The sequence below is a fragment of the Hippopotamus amphibius genome, chromosome 8, assembly GCF_030028045.1.
Source record: "Hippopotamus amphibius kiboko isolate mHipAmp2 chromosome 8, mHipAmp2.hap2, whole genome shotgun sequence".
In the NCBI taxonomy this organism is placed as follows: Eukaryota; Metazoa; Chordata; class Mammalia; order Artiodactyla; family Hippopotamidae; genus Hippopotamus; species Hippopotamus amphibius.
Window position 1 is genome coordinate 21,927,948 of NC_080193.1, and position 12,615 is coordinate 21,940,562.

A 12,615-nucleotide genomic window follows, 5' to 3' on the forward strand; every position below is an offset into this window, starting at 1 on the left:
CTTCCTCCCAGCCCCCAGCACTGGAATGTGTTACATCACAGCCCAGCCTGCAGCCCCTGGTGCAGCACCAGCCAACAGACCCTCCAGGCAGCAAAGTTCTAGACCCTTGCTGTCCAATAAGGCCGCCAGCAGCCCCAGCTGGCCCCTGGGCACCTGAGATGTGTCTAAAATGACTGAGGAGTTGAATCTTAATTGTATTTGGCTTCTTTTTTTTGGCCACCCTGCGTGGCATGCGGGATCTTAGCTCCCCAACCAAGGATCGAACCCATGACGCCTACAGTGGAAGTGCAGAGTCTTAACCACTGGACCGCGAGGGAAGTCTCTCCCTGATTTGTTTTTAGTTAAATTTACATCGGCGTAGCCGCACGGGGCCAGGGGCCACACGGACAAGGCGGCTTCAGAGCCTGAGCTGCCGTCTCCCGCCTCCACGTACCGCGGCCTTAGCCTTCTTCGCCCGCGCCCGTGACTTCTTAAACTTCCGCATTTCTTCTGCTGAATCTTTCTGATCGTCCTTTTCTGGGAAAAGACGGGCAGATTAGAGAGAAAAACACCCGTGGCTGGTGCCAGGTCACTGGGGTCCAGGGAAAGGCCGGGGTCAGGTTGCGGCACCAGTCACCACTCGCTGGGGGGATGGGAGGGCAGGCCAGGGGCCGGCGCTTTCGGGGGAGGCTGACCACCCCCAGCCTCTCGGGCGAGGGCTTCAGCCCGGGCTTACCCGGCGGCCTGTGCCTGGCGAGCGGGAAGGCTCTCCTCAGCCTGCGGCACAGCGCGTGCACCTCCGCCTGCCCCGTCAGGAACACCAGGATGCCGCCTGCGGGGAGAACCAGCCCCAATGTGACCCGGCCGTTCACGTGGCAGACGCTGCTTTGGCCGTGACCGTGTGCCGGGCCCGGATCTGAGAGCTGGGGCGCGAGGAAGCGCCAGTCAAACCAAGGCTGCAGAGGCTCAGAGGAGCAACAGGCAGCTGCCTGCACACTGAGGGCGCTGGGACAAGGAGCCAAACAGTTACCATGGGAACCACATCCCATCCCTGAGCACGAACCCAGAGGATCAGGAAAGCAGCTCTATTCCCAAGAAGCGGGAGCAACCCAGTGTCCATCACCTGGTGGGTAGAGAAACGGAACTAACGGAGCATGCGCCGTGGGGACATGATGAGAACTGGGTGCGTGGGGGGGGAGGTCATGAATGAGATTCAGGTGGGACGCACCTGTTCACCTGCCCTGTGTCTGTGGGGACAAAGGCACCCTCCACCTCCACCCTCACCCTGTTAGTCCCTGCAGCCTTGCAATCCTTGGGGCGGAACTTGGCAAGGCAGGTGCTGGGAGCGCTCCGGGACCAGTGAGGACGCGGAGGCACAGCGAAGCAAGTGACGACGCTGAGACCCTCGGTGACGGGCCAGGAGTCCCCGCTGCCTGTACGCCTGGGTCAGGAAGGGGAGGAGCGGCCTCCTCCGAGCCAGGGCCTCCCTAACCTGCGGGCAGCATGCGGTGGATCTTGCAGACCTTCCGGAAGCACTCTCCGCTGTAGTCTTCCAGTGGCGTCCGCTTGTTAAAATGCACAGTCACCGGGAACTGCCGGGACTCGACCTACGAGGATACCCAGGGAGGCACGGGGTTGGGGGGTCGGGGATGACCTGAGCCCTGGCCCGGGCCCGCCCCCTTCCCTGAATTCTCGGACCACGAAGGTCTCCATTTGATGCTACAGCCCCATCCATCTCCCCCGCAGCAGGCATCCCGAGCTCTGTCATAGCTGATGGAGGGGCCCTGCCTCCGAGAGCCCGGCCTGGACGGTACCTTGATGACCGGGGGCGGCTGGGCGAAGAGCCGCTGGTTCTGGGTGAAGTCCTCCACCCGCAGCGTGGCCGACATGATGAGCAGCTTCAGCGGCAGGTGCTTCTGAGGGACGAGAGACCCGGGGACCCACAGCCGGTGATGCCGACGGCGGGGTCAGGGGAGACTTCTGCCCTCCCCCAATCCTCAGTCCCTTGTCTGGTTGCCAAAGATCCCAGAAAAAGTGGAAGAAGTGGGAGGCATTGGCTTGTGAAAGGAGCCCTTAGGATCCCCCCGAGGGACTCTCCTGGCAGTTCAGTGGTTAGGACTCGGCACGTCCAGTGCTGGGGGGGCCCAGGTTCAATCCCTGGTTGAGGAACTAAGATTCCACAAGCTGTGCAGCGTGGCCAAAAAAAGAAAAAAGATGCCCCTCGAGTCAAGCTCTGAGGTGAGAGGTGAGACCGGAGGGCTGGGCCTGGGGTCCACCCGACACACAGGCACAGCGTCCCCCACTCCCCGACGTCGTGACCGTCCATCTGCCCCCTAGTTCAGGGAGGCATGGCCTGACTGCAGGGGGTGCGTGCAGTGTGGGGGTGTTGGGTGCCCAGCTCCCTGGGCAGCACCTGCTGTGCCCCATGGTGGGCGCTGCTCTTGAGCCTTTGGAAGCTCTCTTCTGAGGCTCGTAAACTCCAGACCCAAAGTTCAGTGTCTTTGGTGAACACAAGCCACAGTGAGAAGCACAGCGCAGACCAGAGGCCCTGCCTCCTCCCCATGACGACCTCCCCCGTCTGGCCCCACCCCGTGCATCTCCGGTTCTCCCCACCAGGCTTCCTGACCACTCTCAGCACACAAATCAAGCCCACAGTCCGATGCCATTTCATCTCCACTAGGATGGTGAGGGCTGAAAAAAAGGGAAAATCCCAAGTGTGGGCGAGGATGTGACCTGGCAGCCTATACACTGCTGGTGGGAACGGGAGGGGCGCAGCCGCTGCGGAAGACGGTCTGGGATGTTCAGACGCTTAAACGCATAGTCCCTGTGGGACCCGGCAGCTCTGCTCCTGGGCACAAGCCCAAGAGAAAGGAAACATGTCCACATGGAGACCTGGCCACGCGTGTTCACGAGAGCCGAAAAGTGGCGAGAGCTCAAGTGCTCAGCAACAGATGAGTGGATGTATGAAATGGGGTCCCTCCACACGACGGGTGACGATTCAACCACAGAAAGGCATGAAGTACTGACACGGGCTACACTGGGGATGAATGCTGAAAACATGCCACGTGAAAGAAGCCCATCACAGAAGGCCACGTGCTGTGTGATTTCACCATGTGAAATAGCCAGAACAGATAAATCCACAGAGGCAGGAAATAGGCTATGGGTATCTTGAGATACGGGGAGTGTAGGAGGACAGGGGTGACAGCTAAAGGGTACAGGGTTTCTCTTCAGGGTGATGAAAATATTTAAAGTTAATTGTGTGATGGTAGAACACCTCTGAGTACACGAAAAACCACTGAATTGCACACGTGAAGTGCAGCCACTATGTCAAATAAAGTTACAAAAGAAAAAGCCCCCAGGTATCATGCTGACGCCTCTGCACCTGCTATTCTTCACTCCCTCGCTTCCTCCAGCCCCCCACTCAAAGGCCACCCTCTCGGTGAGTCTTCTCTCACCATCAACCCTCCACCTTCTGCCTGGCGCTGCCCCCTCGCCCCAGCTTTGGCTGTCACCACCTCACAGGTTCTCTGAGTTTGTTTACTGCCAGTTGCCCTCACGGAAATGGAAACCCCAGGAGGGCAGGAACCTCGGTCCTGTTTGCTGAGACATGCTCGGTGCCTGGCACACAGCACACACAGAACTGATGTCAGTTTGATAAAGGTTCCGCACTTCTAAGAACCGGGCACGGTAAAGCGTCAACCTCTTGGCAGGACTCCTACCCCAGGGCAGCATCCCTTGGACGCCCACCTCTGCCCGATCGGGGGTTGGGAAGATGGAGGGAGAGGCTGACCCTAGGCCGGGTGCAGGGCAAGTGTCTCAGAGCACATGGAGCATAAGGGCTTGGCTAGGCGGCCCTGCCAGCTCTGCAGATTTCAAAGAACTGGCTGGCCTCTTAAAGCTGGCTGCGGTGGGGCCCGTCCCACCATGAACTTGAGCCTCTTGCTTTGGATGGAGGGAAGGGTCACAGCAAACGAGGAGGCTGGACCCAGGACTGGAATCACACAGGGTCTGTTTATACGGAGACCTGCAACCCAGCACCAGGCCCGGCAGGGGTGGGGGTGTCCTTTCCCGGGAGACCCTCTCACAGCAGCAGCCTGCGCACGGAGGGGCATGGGCCGCGGAGCCGTGGCCTGGGACTCAGGGCTCCTGGCACCCCCGCCTCCTGCCTACCTTCTCCCGGAGACACACGATGCGAGACAGAAGGCCGATGAGGATGTCGGTGTACACGCTCCTCTCATGGGCCTCGTCAATGATCACCACCTTGTACCTCAGCAGCAGGAAGTCCTGGAGGGAGAGGGAGGGGGTTGGGGGGGGCCGGCCACCAGGCCTGAGCACCCCAGGGTCAGCGAGCACCCCAAAGCGCCTACTCAAGGAGCCCCTCTGGCAGCCGACACAGATCCAGGAGCACTCGGCCTGCTGGGGGTCCCATGACCCCCAGGCGAGTGGCTTCACCTCCCAGGCCTGTTTCTTCATCTGCAAAATGGGACAACAGGACCCATCTCATGGGGTCATGGTGAAGTTTCGATGACAATTACTATCTGTAAAGTACACAGCACAGGGCCTGGGGCCTGGCGGAGAAATTATCAGAGAAAAGGCTGCTACGATCTATTAGAGCTCAGCTATCAAATGCAGATGCCCACAGGGTGGGAAGAGCAGGCAGGAAACAGAAACAAGAGGGTGTCAGTGGGGACCGGGGCCCACAGGCCAGCACATACCACAGAGAAAGGGGCCATCAGACCCCAAAACACACTCACAGCCACCGTCCCAGGTGACCGTGGCTAGCCTCAAGGCAGAGGAGGGAATTACTTCTTCCCTCCCCAGAGACCCCTGCCCAGGAGGACTTCACATAGCCAACAAGGAGCAGTATGCATTTGGCTAACTCACAAAGTCTGTGAACCAAACCACAATAAAAATACAAGTTCACATTTAATGAGCACCTACTAGGTGTTGTACCAAGGTGCTTTCATGCATCACACAGTTTTTGTTTCAAAGCGATCAGGAAGAAGGTACCAGCCTGCAGATCAAGAAACCAAGGCTGGGGACTTCCCTGGTGGCGCAGTGGTTAAGAATCTGCTGACAATGCAGGGGACACGGGTTCGAGTCCTGGGCTGGGAAGATCCCACATGCCGTGGAGCAACTAAGCCCGTGCGCCACAACTACTCAGCCTCTGCTCTAGAGCCCAAGAGCCACAACTACTGAGCCCACGTGCTGCAATTACTGAAGTCCGCACGCCTAGAGCCCGTGCTCCACAAGAGAAGCCACCGCACTGAGAAGCCCACGCACCACAATGAAGAGCAGCCCCCGCTCTTCACATCAAAAGAAAGCCCACGCGCAGCAACGAAGACCCAATGCCGCAATAAATAAATAAATAAATTTACAAAAAAAAAGAAAGAAAAGAAATCAAGGCTCAGAGAGGCTAACTAACTCACCCAAGGTCACAAGCGGCACAGTGGTATGCAGTGCTTTGCCAACATTTGGCATGCCAGCTGCTCACATCCCGGGTGACATCCCAGCTCCCTGCCCCCATGCTCAGCAGCCTTGCTTTGTGACACAAGATGGGCAACCAACCTTCTGGATTTCCTTGAGCAAGACGCCATCAGTCATGAACTTGATCCTGGTCTCATCAGTCACGTTTCCTTCGTATCGGATCTGATAGGAGACGACCCTGCAGGGACAGGCTACAGCTCAGCCCCGCAGAGCTGCCGCTGTTTGGGGCTGCAGCCGTGTGGCTACTCCAAGGCAGGCAGCAGAGCAGACCTGGCCCCATGGGGTAGGTGGCTGAGGGCAGGGCCCACCAGCTCCCCCAGCAAGGCCCGGACACTAGCCCACCCAGCCTCCCTCTCCAGGACCCTGGCCTCTAGTGTGAGTGGGGAGGGGAGCTGTCACGGCCAAGTGAAGAGCATGTCAGTCAAACAGACACATGGACCTAGGCGGGAGCCCGATTCCAGCAACCAACTATAAAAGCTTTTTAGGAGAAATGGGAACACGAACTGGAGCACATGTGGGAGCTACGATACACTCTTTAGTGATGGTGATGGTATTGCAATTAGGTTTTCAGAGTCCTCATCTTTAAAAAAAAAACCTAAAAAAAACAAAACCAAAAACCAAAAAAAAAAAAAAACAAAAAACCCCCCAAAAAGCCCAGGGACTTCCCTGGCGGTCTAGTGGTCAGGACTCCGTGCTTCCACGACAGGTGGCCCAGGTTTGATCCCTGGTCAGGGAACTAAGACCCTGCAAGTCTCACAGCACAGCAAAACAATAAACAAACAACAAAAAACCAGAGTCTTGATCTTTCAGACCCACTGTGAAATACTGAGTGAAATACGCTGCGATGATACGGTATCTGAGACTTGCTCACTCACTGGAGGGGGAAAGGGACGACACCAATGGAACAAAGCTGGTCACGAGTTGCCAATTAACTAAAACTGAGTCTTGGGTACATGGGGGGCTTGTTATACTAATCTTTCCGCTTTTGTATACACTTAAAAATTTCACGCTAAAAAGTTACAGAGGATGAAAAAAACGGGCGGCTGTGTATGCACTGTAACTTTCAAGATACGCACTGAAATGGCACAGGAAAGACACAGGCAGGGTGAACAGTATGAACCATCCGTGCAGCAGCCAGACGGTGAGAAATACAGACACAGAGAGCGGCCTGCTTGTGCACAGAACTGTCTGGAAGGATCCACAGGAAATGCTCAGTGGTGGCCGCCACCGGGAGGGGAGCTGAGGTGCCTCGCTCACCCATGATGCAAACAGAACGAGGCTCCCCGATTTGCCAGGCTGACCCCAGGGGTGGGGCTGGGGGGTTGTCCTGAGAGCCAGGACGGGCCTGACCCAGGCAGGTCCCGCTTAGTAAACATCTGATGACGGCATGGATGGGGAACACGTTCCCTCCACGCACTTCTGAGCGCTCTGCGCCTCAGGCCACACTGGATATGCCACCCCTTCCAGCCTGAATCGGACGGTCTAGACTGAGGCCCTGGCGTCTGCGCTGTAAACACGGCACCGCGTCACCCTCAAGCCAGTGCTGTGCTGTGTTCAAACTGCTCTCGCAGGCAAGTCCTGCAGCCTTACTGCCGGGAGAGGGTTTTCATTTTTGAACCTGGAGCTGTAAATTAAACTGGCCACGCTCATCACCACCTGCCTGCCTGCCTTTGGCCACCTGCTGCTCTGCTCTGCCAAGCCCCTGCGAGGGCCACTTTGTCCCCTCACCAAGGGTCTGGCTGGTCTGTCCCTGCTCCATGGCCCCCTGCCTGGGGGGGTCCTGCTGTCGGCATGTAGGGCCCTCCCCGTGCTGAGGTGCAGATGTGGTGCCCCCACCCAGGGCCCTAGGGGTGAACGAGGGCCTGAGTGCCAGCTCCGCTCTGGCGGGGCCGGAGGGCCGCCCCCAACCCTCCCCCGGGGGGCAGAGCCCTCACCGTGGCGACAGGTTCATCTCCTTGGCCACTCGCTGGGACATGGCCACAGCGGCCACTCGGCGCGGCTCCGTGACGCCGATGATGCTGTTGTCACTGGGGGAGGAGAACACGAGTCCTCAGCAGTGCTCGGCCCCACCTGTCTGCCCCGAAGTCACCCTCGGTTCTGGACGTGGCCCTCACTGGGGACACAGGTGCCCGGCAAGGCACCAGCGAAAGGGAACAGCCCCCAGGGCAGCGCAAAGGAGATGTGCAGAGAATCACGGTGCGGAGGGAGACAGGCAGCCGCCAACGGGAACAGGCCTGGGTGGACCTGGGCCTGTGACTGAGCACACGCTCCTCCAGGCGCAGAACCTCCCCAGGGGATGGGCTGCTGGCTTCTGGGCAGGAAGGAGCTGGGGCCCGAGGTTCCTCTCCCTACAAAGGCCTGCTTCCAGGGTAGCCCCTGGCTGGCATCTGGGACCCTGGATCTCAGGAGGGCTCCCACCTCTCCCTGATGGATAAGAGGGGCTCATTGTGCCTGGACAGTTTGCACAAACAGAGTGGTTTATGCTGACATCTGCTCTCCTTCGGGGAGTCTGGAATTTGGCAGGTACCAGGCAGAGGGCGCCTGTGTGACCAGCCCCCAGTAGACACCCTGGACACTGAGCCTCTACTGGGCGTCCCTGGTAGAGAACACCTCACACGTGTTGTCACAACTTGTCAACCAGGGGAGCGAAACATGTCCTGTGTGACCCCCTGGGAGAGGGCTCTGGGAGCCTGTGCCTGGTTCCCCCAGATGTCACCCCACATGCCTTTCTCTTTGCTGACTGTGCTTTGCGTCCTGCACTGTAATATATCACAGCCGTGGGTACCACCACATGATGGGTCCTGGGAATCTTCCCAGCAAATCACTGAACCTGGGGATGGTCTTGGGGACCCTGACACACGTGGGTCAAAAGGGCCAACAGAGGCTTACACACCATCCCTCCCACCAGAGACTGACCTAAGCATTTTACACAAATTCAGTCATTTCATCTACATAACAACCCTGTGAAGTAGGTGCAATGACGAGCCCCGTGTCACAGCTGAGGAAACTGAGGCCCAGAGAGGGTAAGGAGCTTGCCCCAAGTCACACAGCATGTCAACAGCAGAGCCAGAATTAGATCCCCAAGGGCCCGTGCTCCTAACAACTTCTGGGGACCGGGTCTCACTATCACCCGAGCGACTTGCAGGGGACGCTGTGGCAGCCCCCACCTGCTGTAGCCTGCTTCGTAGAGAAACTGGGGCACCTGGGTGGTCTTCCCACTGCCAGTCTCTCCACACACGATGACGATGGGGTGCTCGGCCACTGCCTCCATGATCACTTGTTCTTCAGAGAGAATCGGGAGCTTCAGCCGTTCTGCCTGGCGAGAGAGGGGAAGTCAGTGCTCACGGAATGGGGGGCAGAGCAGGGTGTTGCCCCCACAGAAGGGTGGAGGGGATAAGGGGGCTTTGCTCAAAGCAAGACTACATAGGGCTACGTGGTTCCCATAAAGCGGCAGCCAGCACCCAGGGGCAAGAGGGGCGCCCACTGGAGGATGGAAGCCCTGATGGCTGAGGAGTGGGCCAGAGACATGGGCTGGGTCCTCAGGGACAGTTTGGTGTAGGGAAGCCTCTCTGGGACACAGGAACCCTCAGCTGCTGCTGGTGGGAGCCTACACTTACGGCACAATCACTCTGGCAAACAACCAGGTGCTAATTTTACCAAAATCGAGGATGTCAGATACAGCGATTCCTCGCCTAGATACTCACATGTGGGTGTGTGCACACGCGCACACACACACAAGTATTACATAGTGAGGGAGAAGTTTCATGAACCCCTGCTTGCCTTTACTATGTGTGAAGCATGCTAGCATGCTAATGTAAAATACTCTGTCCTCGGGACTCCCTGGTGGTCCAGTGGTTAGGACTCAGCACTTCCACTGCAGAAGGCCGGGGTTTGATTCCTGGTCAGGGAATTAGGATCTTGCGCAGCCAAAAAAAAAAAAAAGAAAAATTCTGTTCTCTCTCTGCTTCTATTCCACTCTATCAGTTTAAAAAAAAAAAAAAGGTGCTGCCTGTGATTTCCAAATGCTGCCCCTCAAAAAATTTTGTACCCGTGCCTATGAGAAAAGGGAAAGAAAGCTGAAATTGGCAGTGACGGTAGCAGCAAAGAGCTAAAACTACCCAAATGCCCAGCCAGAGAAGAGTATTTAAACTGTGCTGTATTCAAGCAACGGAATACTCTATAGCAGTGTAAAAAAAAAAAAAAAAAAAAGCCCAAATCGACCTTGGTGACACACATCTACACAGATAATAGACCTCAGGAACAGAACGCGGACTAACGAAAAAGCCAAGTACAGAAAAATACATATGACATGAGACCACATATAAAAACAGGTACACCTAGGCTTAGGAATGTGCACGTGGAAAAAGCACAGAGAACGGGTGGGGGATGAGCCCCAGGGGGCACCAGGGACACTGGACGGCAGAGCCCAGGCCCCTGAATCACTGTGTGGAGCAGAATCCCACACGCCCACTTGCAGCGGACGGCACTGGGCTCTGACATCACCTGCAGGGACACCTTTGTGGCATGAAGCTAGTGGCACTTCAGGCTCTGTTAGAGCAGTGAGCTCACCCTAATGCTTTTTTTTAAAATAAATTTATTTATTTATTTAATTTATTGGCTGCGTTGGGTCTTCGTTGCTGCACATGGGCTTTCTCTAGTTGTGGAGAGTGGGGGCTACTCTTCATTGTGGTGCGTGGGCTTCTCATTGCGGTGGCTTCTCTTGTGAAGCATCGGCTCTAGGTGCACAGGCTTTCGTAGTTGCAGCACACAGGCTCAACAGTTGTGGCTCACGGGCTCTAGAGTGCAGGGTCAGTAGTTGCAGCGCACGGGCTTAGTTGCTCCTCGCCATGTGGGATCTTCCTGGACCAGGGATCGAACCCGTGTCCCCTGCCTTGGCAGGCGGATTCTTAACCACTGTGACACCTAGGAAGTCCCCTAATGCTTTTTTTTTTTTAATATTTATTTATTTAGGCTGCACTGGGTCTTAGTTGTGGCATGCAGACTCTTAGTTGCGGCATGCATGTGGGATCTAGTTCCCCGACCAGGGATCAAACCCGGGCCTTCTGCACTGGGAGTGTGGAGTCTTACCCACTGGACCACCAGGGAAGTCCTCCTAATTCTTTATAAGCACACAAACATACCCGTGACTGAAACTGCCTTGTTTCCACAATCCAATTTGTGGTTTCAAACTGCTGCTCTAAGACCCAGCAGCCCTCTGCCTCAGGGCCTTTGCTCTTGCAGTTCTCAGTGTGGGACGCCCCAAAGGACGCAGCTAATCCCTGAGCTCTCACCCCGGACACCTTCCCTGACGGGGCCAGGCCCTCCCATGCTGCCCCCTCATGGTACCCCATCTTCCCCTTCCCATGGCTCTTGTCCCTGTGTGTGGTTGACCTTGGTCTCCTCTGCTGGACCGAAAGCTCCAGAGGCCACAGATGGCTCCCCCTCCTGTGCTGGCCCACAGCACACGCTCAGTGGAAACGTGTGGATGGAATAACTACCACCTGCGATGGGCCAGGCCCTGCGGCATCACCAACCTCACGGCTACCCACGTGCCTTTCATGGGCCTTGGGCTTCACAGCCCTGAAACTTCATGACATGTTGTCATGACAACCCACTGAGAGCCTCATTTTACCAGACAAGGAAACCAAGATGCAGAGAGGTGGAGCCCCTTTGAGTAGGCAAGGGCCCCCATCCTACAGACAAAGAACACGAGGCCCAGGAATGAACTGGAAGGTGGAGGAACCAACCCTCCATTCCACGTCAACAGACTCCACAGCCCAAGCTCTAGTCCCCATGAGCGGATGCCTGGACCAGGTCCTGTGGTCAGAGGCCGAAGGTGACAGTGACCAGACGATGACAAAGGCAGGTGACACCTATCTCAGCAGCCCTGGCCACATGCCGGGCACCCGCTCATCAGTCCTACAACAACCCTACAAGGTGGGTGCAGCTATCCCCCTTTTCTAGGCAAGGAAACTGAGGCATAGAAGGTGATGCAACCTGCTCAGATCCCGGGATGCCCTCTCTCTGCACCCTCAGCCCCTCACGGCGCTGACCGGAGCACCTAAACTTTTAATCAAATACCAGAGTGGCCAACCTGCATTTCCGGGGAGCGGTTCACCGGGATGAAGACGGCGGGCTTCGCCGGGGTCCTGGCCAGGGCAGAGGCCGCCACAGGAGGAGGTGACAGAGGGGCAGGAATCCCGGCCAGGCTGCTGGGCACCGGGCTCTGGCCCCTGGCCGCCGACGGAACTGGTGGCAGATGTGCTGGGGCCGACCCTGCACCAGCCTCCGTTGGCTCGTCCGCTGGGGCCTCCTCGGGTTCAGACTCCACTGAGGACTCAGACTCCTCCTCTTCTGCCTCCTGGTGGTGGCGCTTCCGGTGGGCTCCACGGAGGCTGCTGATCTTCTCTGGACCCTGGGCTGCAAGTTCGTCGGGCTTCCTGCTGGGAGAGCCAGAAGTCAGACCCTAGGACGGGCCAGTGGACCTGAGGCAGCTCTGGGCTGCTGCAGGCTCACCAGAGGCCAGGACTCAAAGGCCACGCCCCTTCCTGCCTCAGGGCCTTTGCACCTGCTGTCCAGGCTCCCTGCAGACAACTTCTCCCTCACTTGACTCCCAGGTCACCTCTCAGGAAGACTGGACCTGACCATGCAGCCTCAGTCACCTCTCCCACCCCCTCCATCCTCTTCCTGCTCTTTCCTGCTTAGTGCTCACCAGCACTATATATGTATTCCTTTGATCACTGTCCATCGCCCTACCATTAGAATGTAAGCTTCTTAGGGGAAGAAATTTAATTTTTGTGCACTGCTCTGGTCCTAGGGCCCAGAGGAGAGGCTGAGATGCAGTTTGCACTCGGTAATGCACCACAAGGCTTACAGGCTGGCAGTGGAAGTGAACAGAGCGGGCCAAGTGTGAGACAGCAGCGGGTGGGGGCCTTGGCTGGCGGGGAGCACATGGGCCCCAACTAAGGCTGGCTGCCCTACAGGAATGTCAGTTGGTGCACCCGGATCATCCAACGGGTCAAGGCCGTGGGGACCCTGGATTTTAATGTAAAATCTCCTAATTCCTAAACGTTGGCTTTTGAATAGCGTCTCCCCAAAATTCATGGCCCACCCAGATACTCCGGTTGTAACCTTATTTAGAAACAGGGT

At 57.1% G+C, this 12,615-nt stretch overlaps 1 protein-coding gene across 2 annotated transcripts in view; it reads right to left on the bottom strand.

Annotated features, from left to right (window-relative positions):
- The window catches only part of DHX37 (DEAH-box helicase 37), a 30,273-nt gene that overhangs the window by 10,937 nt on the left and 6,721 nt on the right, over positions 1–12,615 (bottom strand). Inside the window, exons 4-12 of one of the 2 annotated variants that reach the window (XM_057746278.1) lie at positions 11,561–11,906; positions 8,634–8,782; positions 7,401–7,493; positions 5,548–5,644; positions 4,150–4,263; positions 1,794–1,895; positions 1,472–1,586; positions 716–811; positions 434–516 (exon numbers count right to left, since the gene is read on the bottom strand). In XM_057746278.1, coding sequence (XP_057602261.1) covers positions 434–516; positions 716–811; positions 1,472–1,586; positions 1,794–1,895; positions 4,150–4,263; positions 5,548–5,644; positions 7,401–7,493; positions 8,634–8,782; positions 11,561–11,906 — 1,195 coding nt within the window. Of the gene's footprint in view, positions 1–433; positions 517–715; positions 812–1,471; positions 1,587–1,793; positions 1,896–4,149; positions 4,264–5,547; positions 5,645–7,400; positions 7,494–8,633; positions 8,783–11,560; positions 11,910–12,615 lie in introns of both variants that reach the window. The other variant, XM_057746277.1, reaches the window with a different exon arrangement.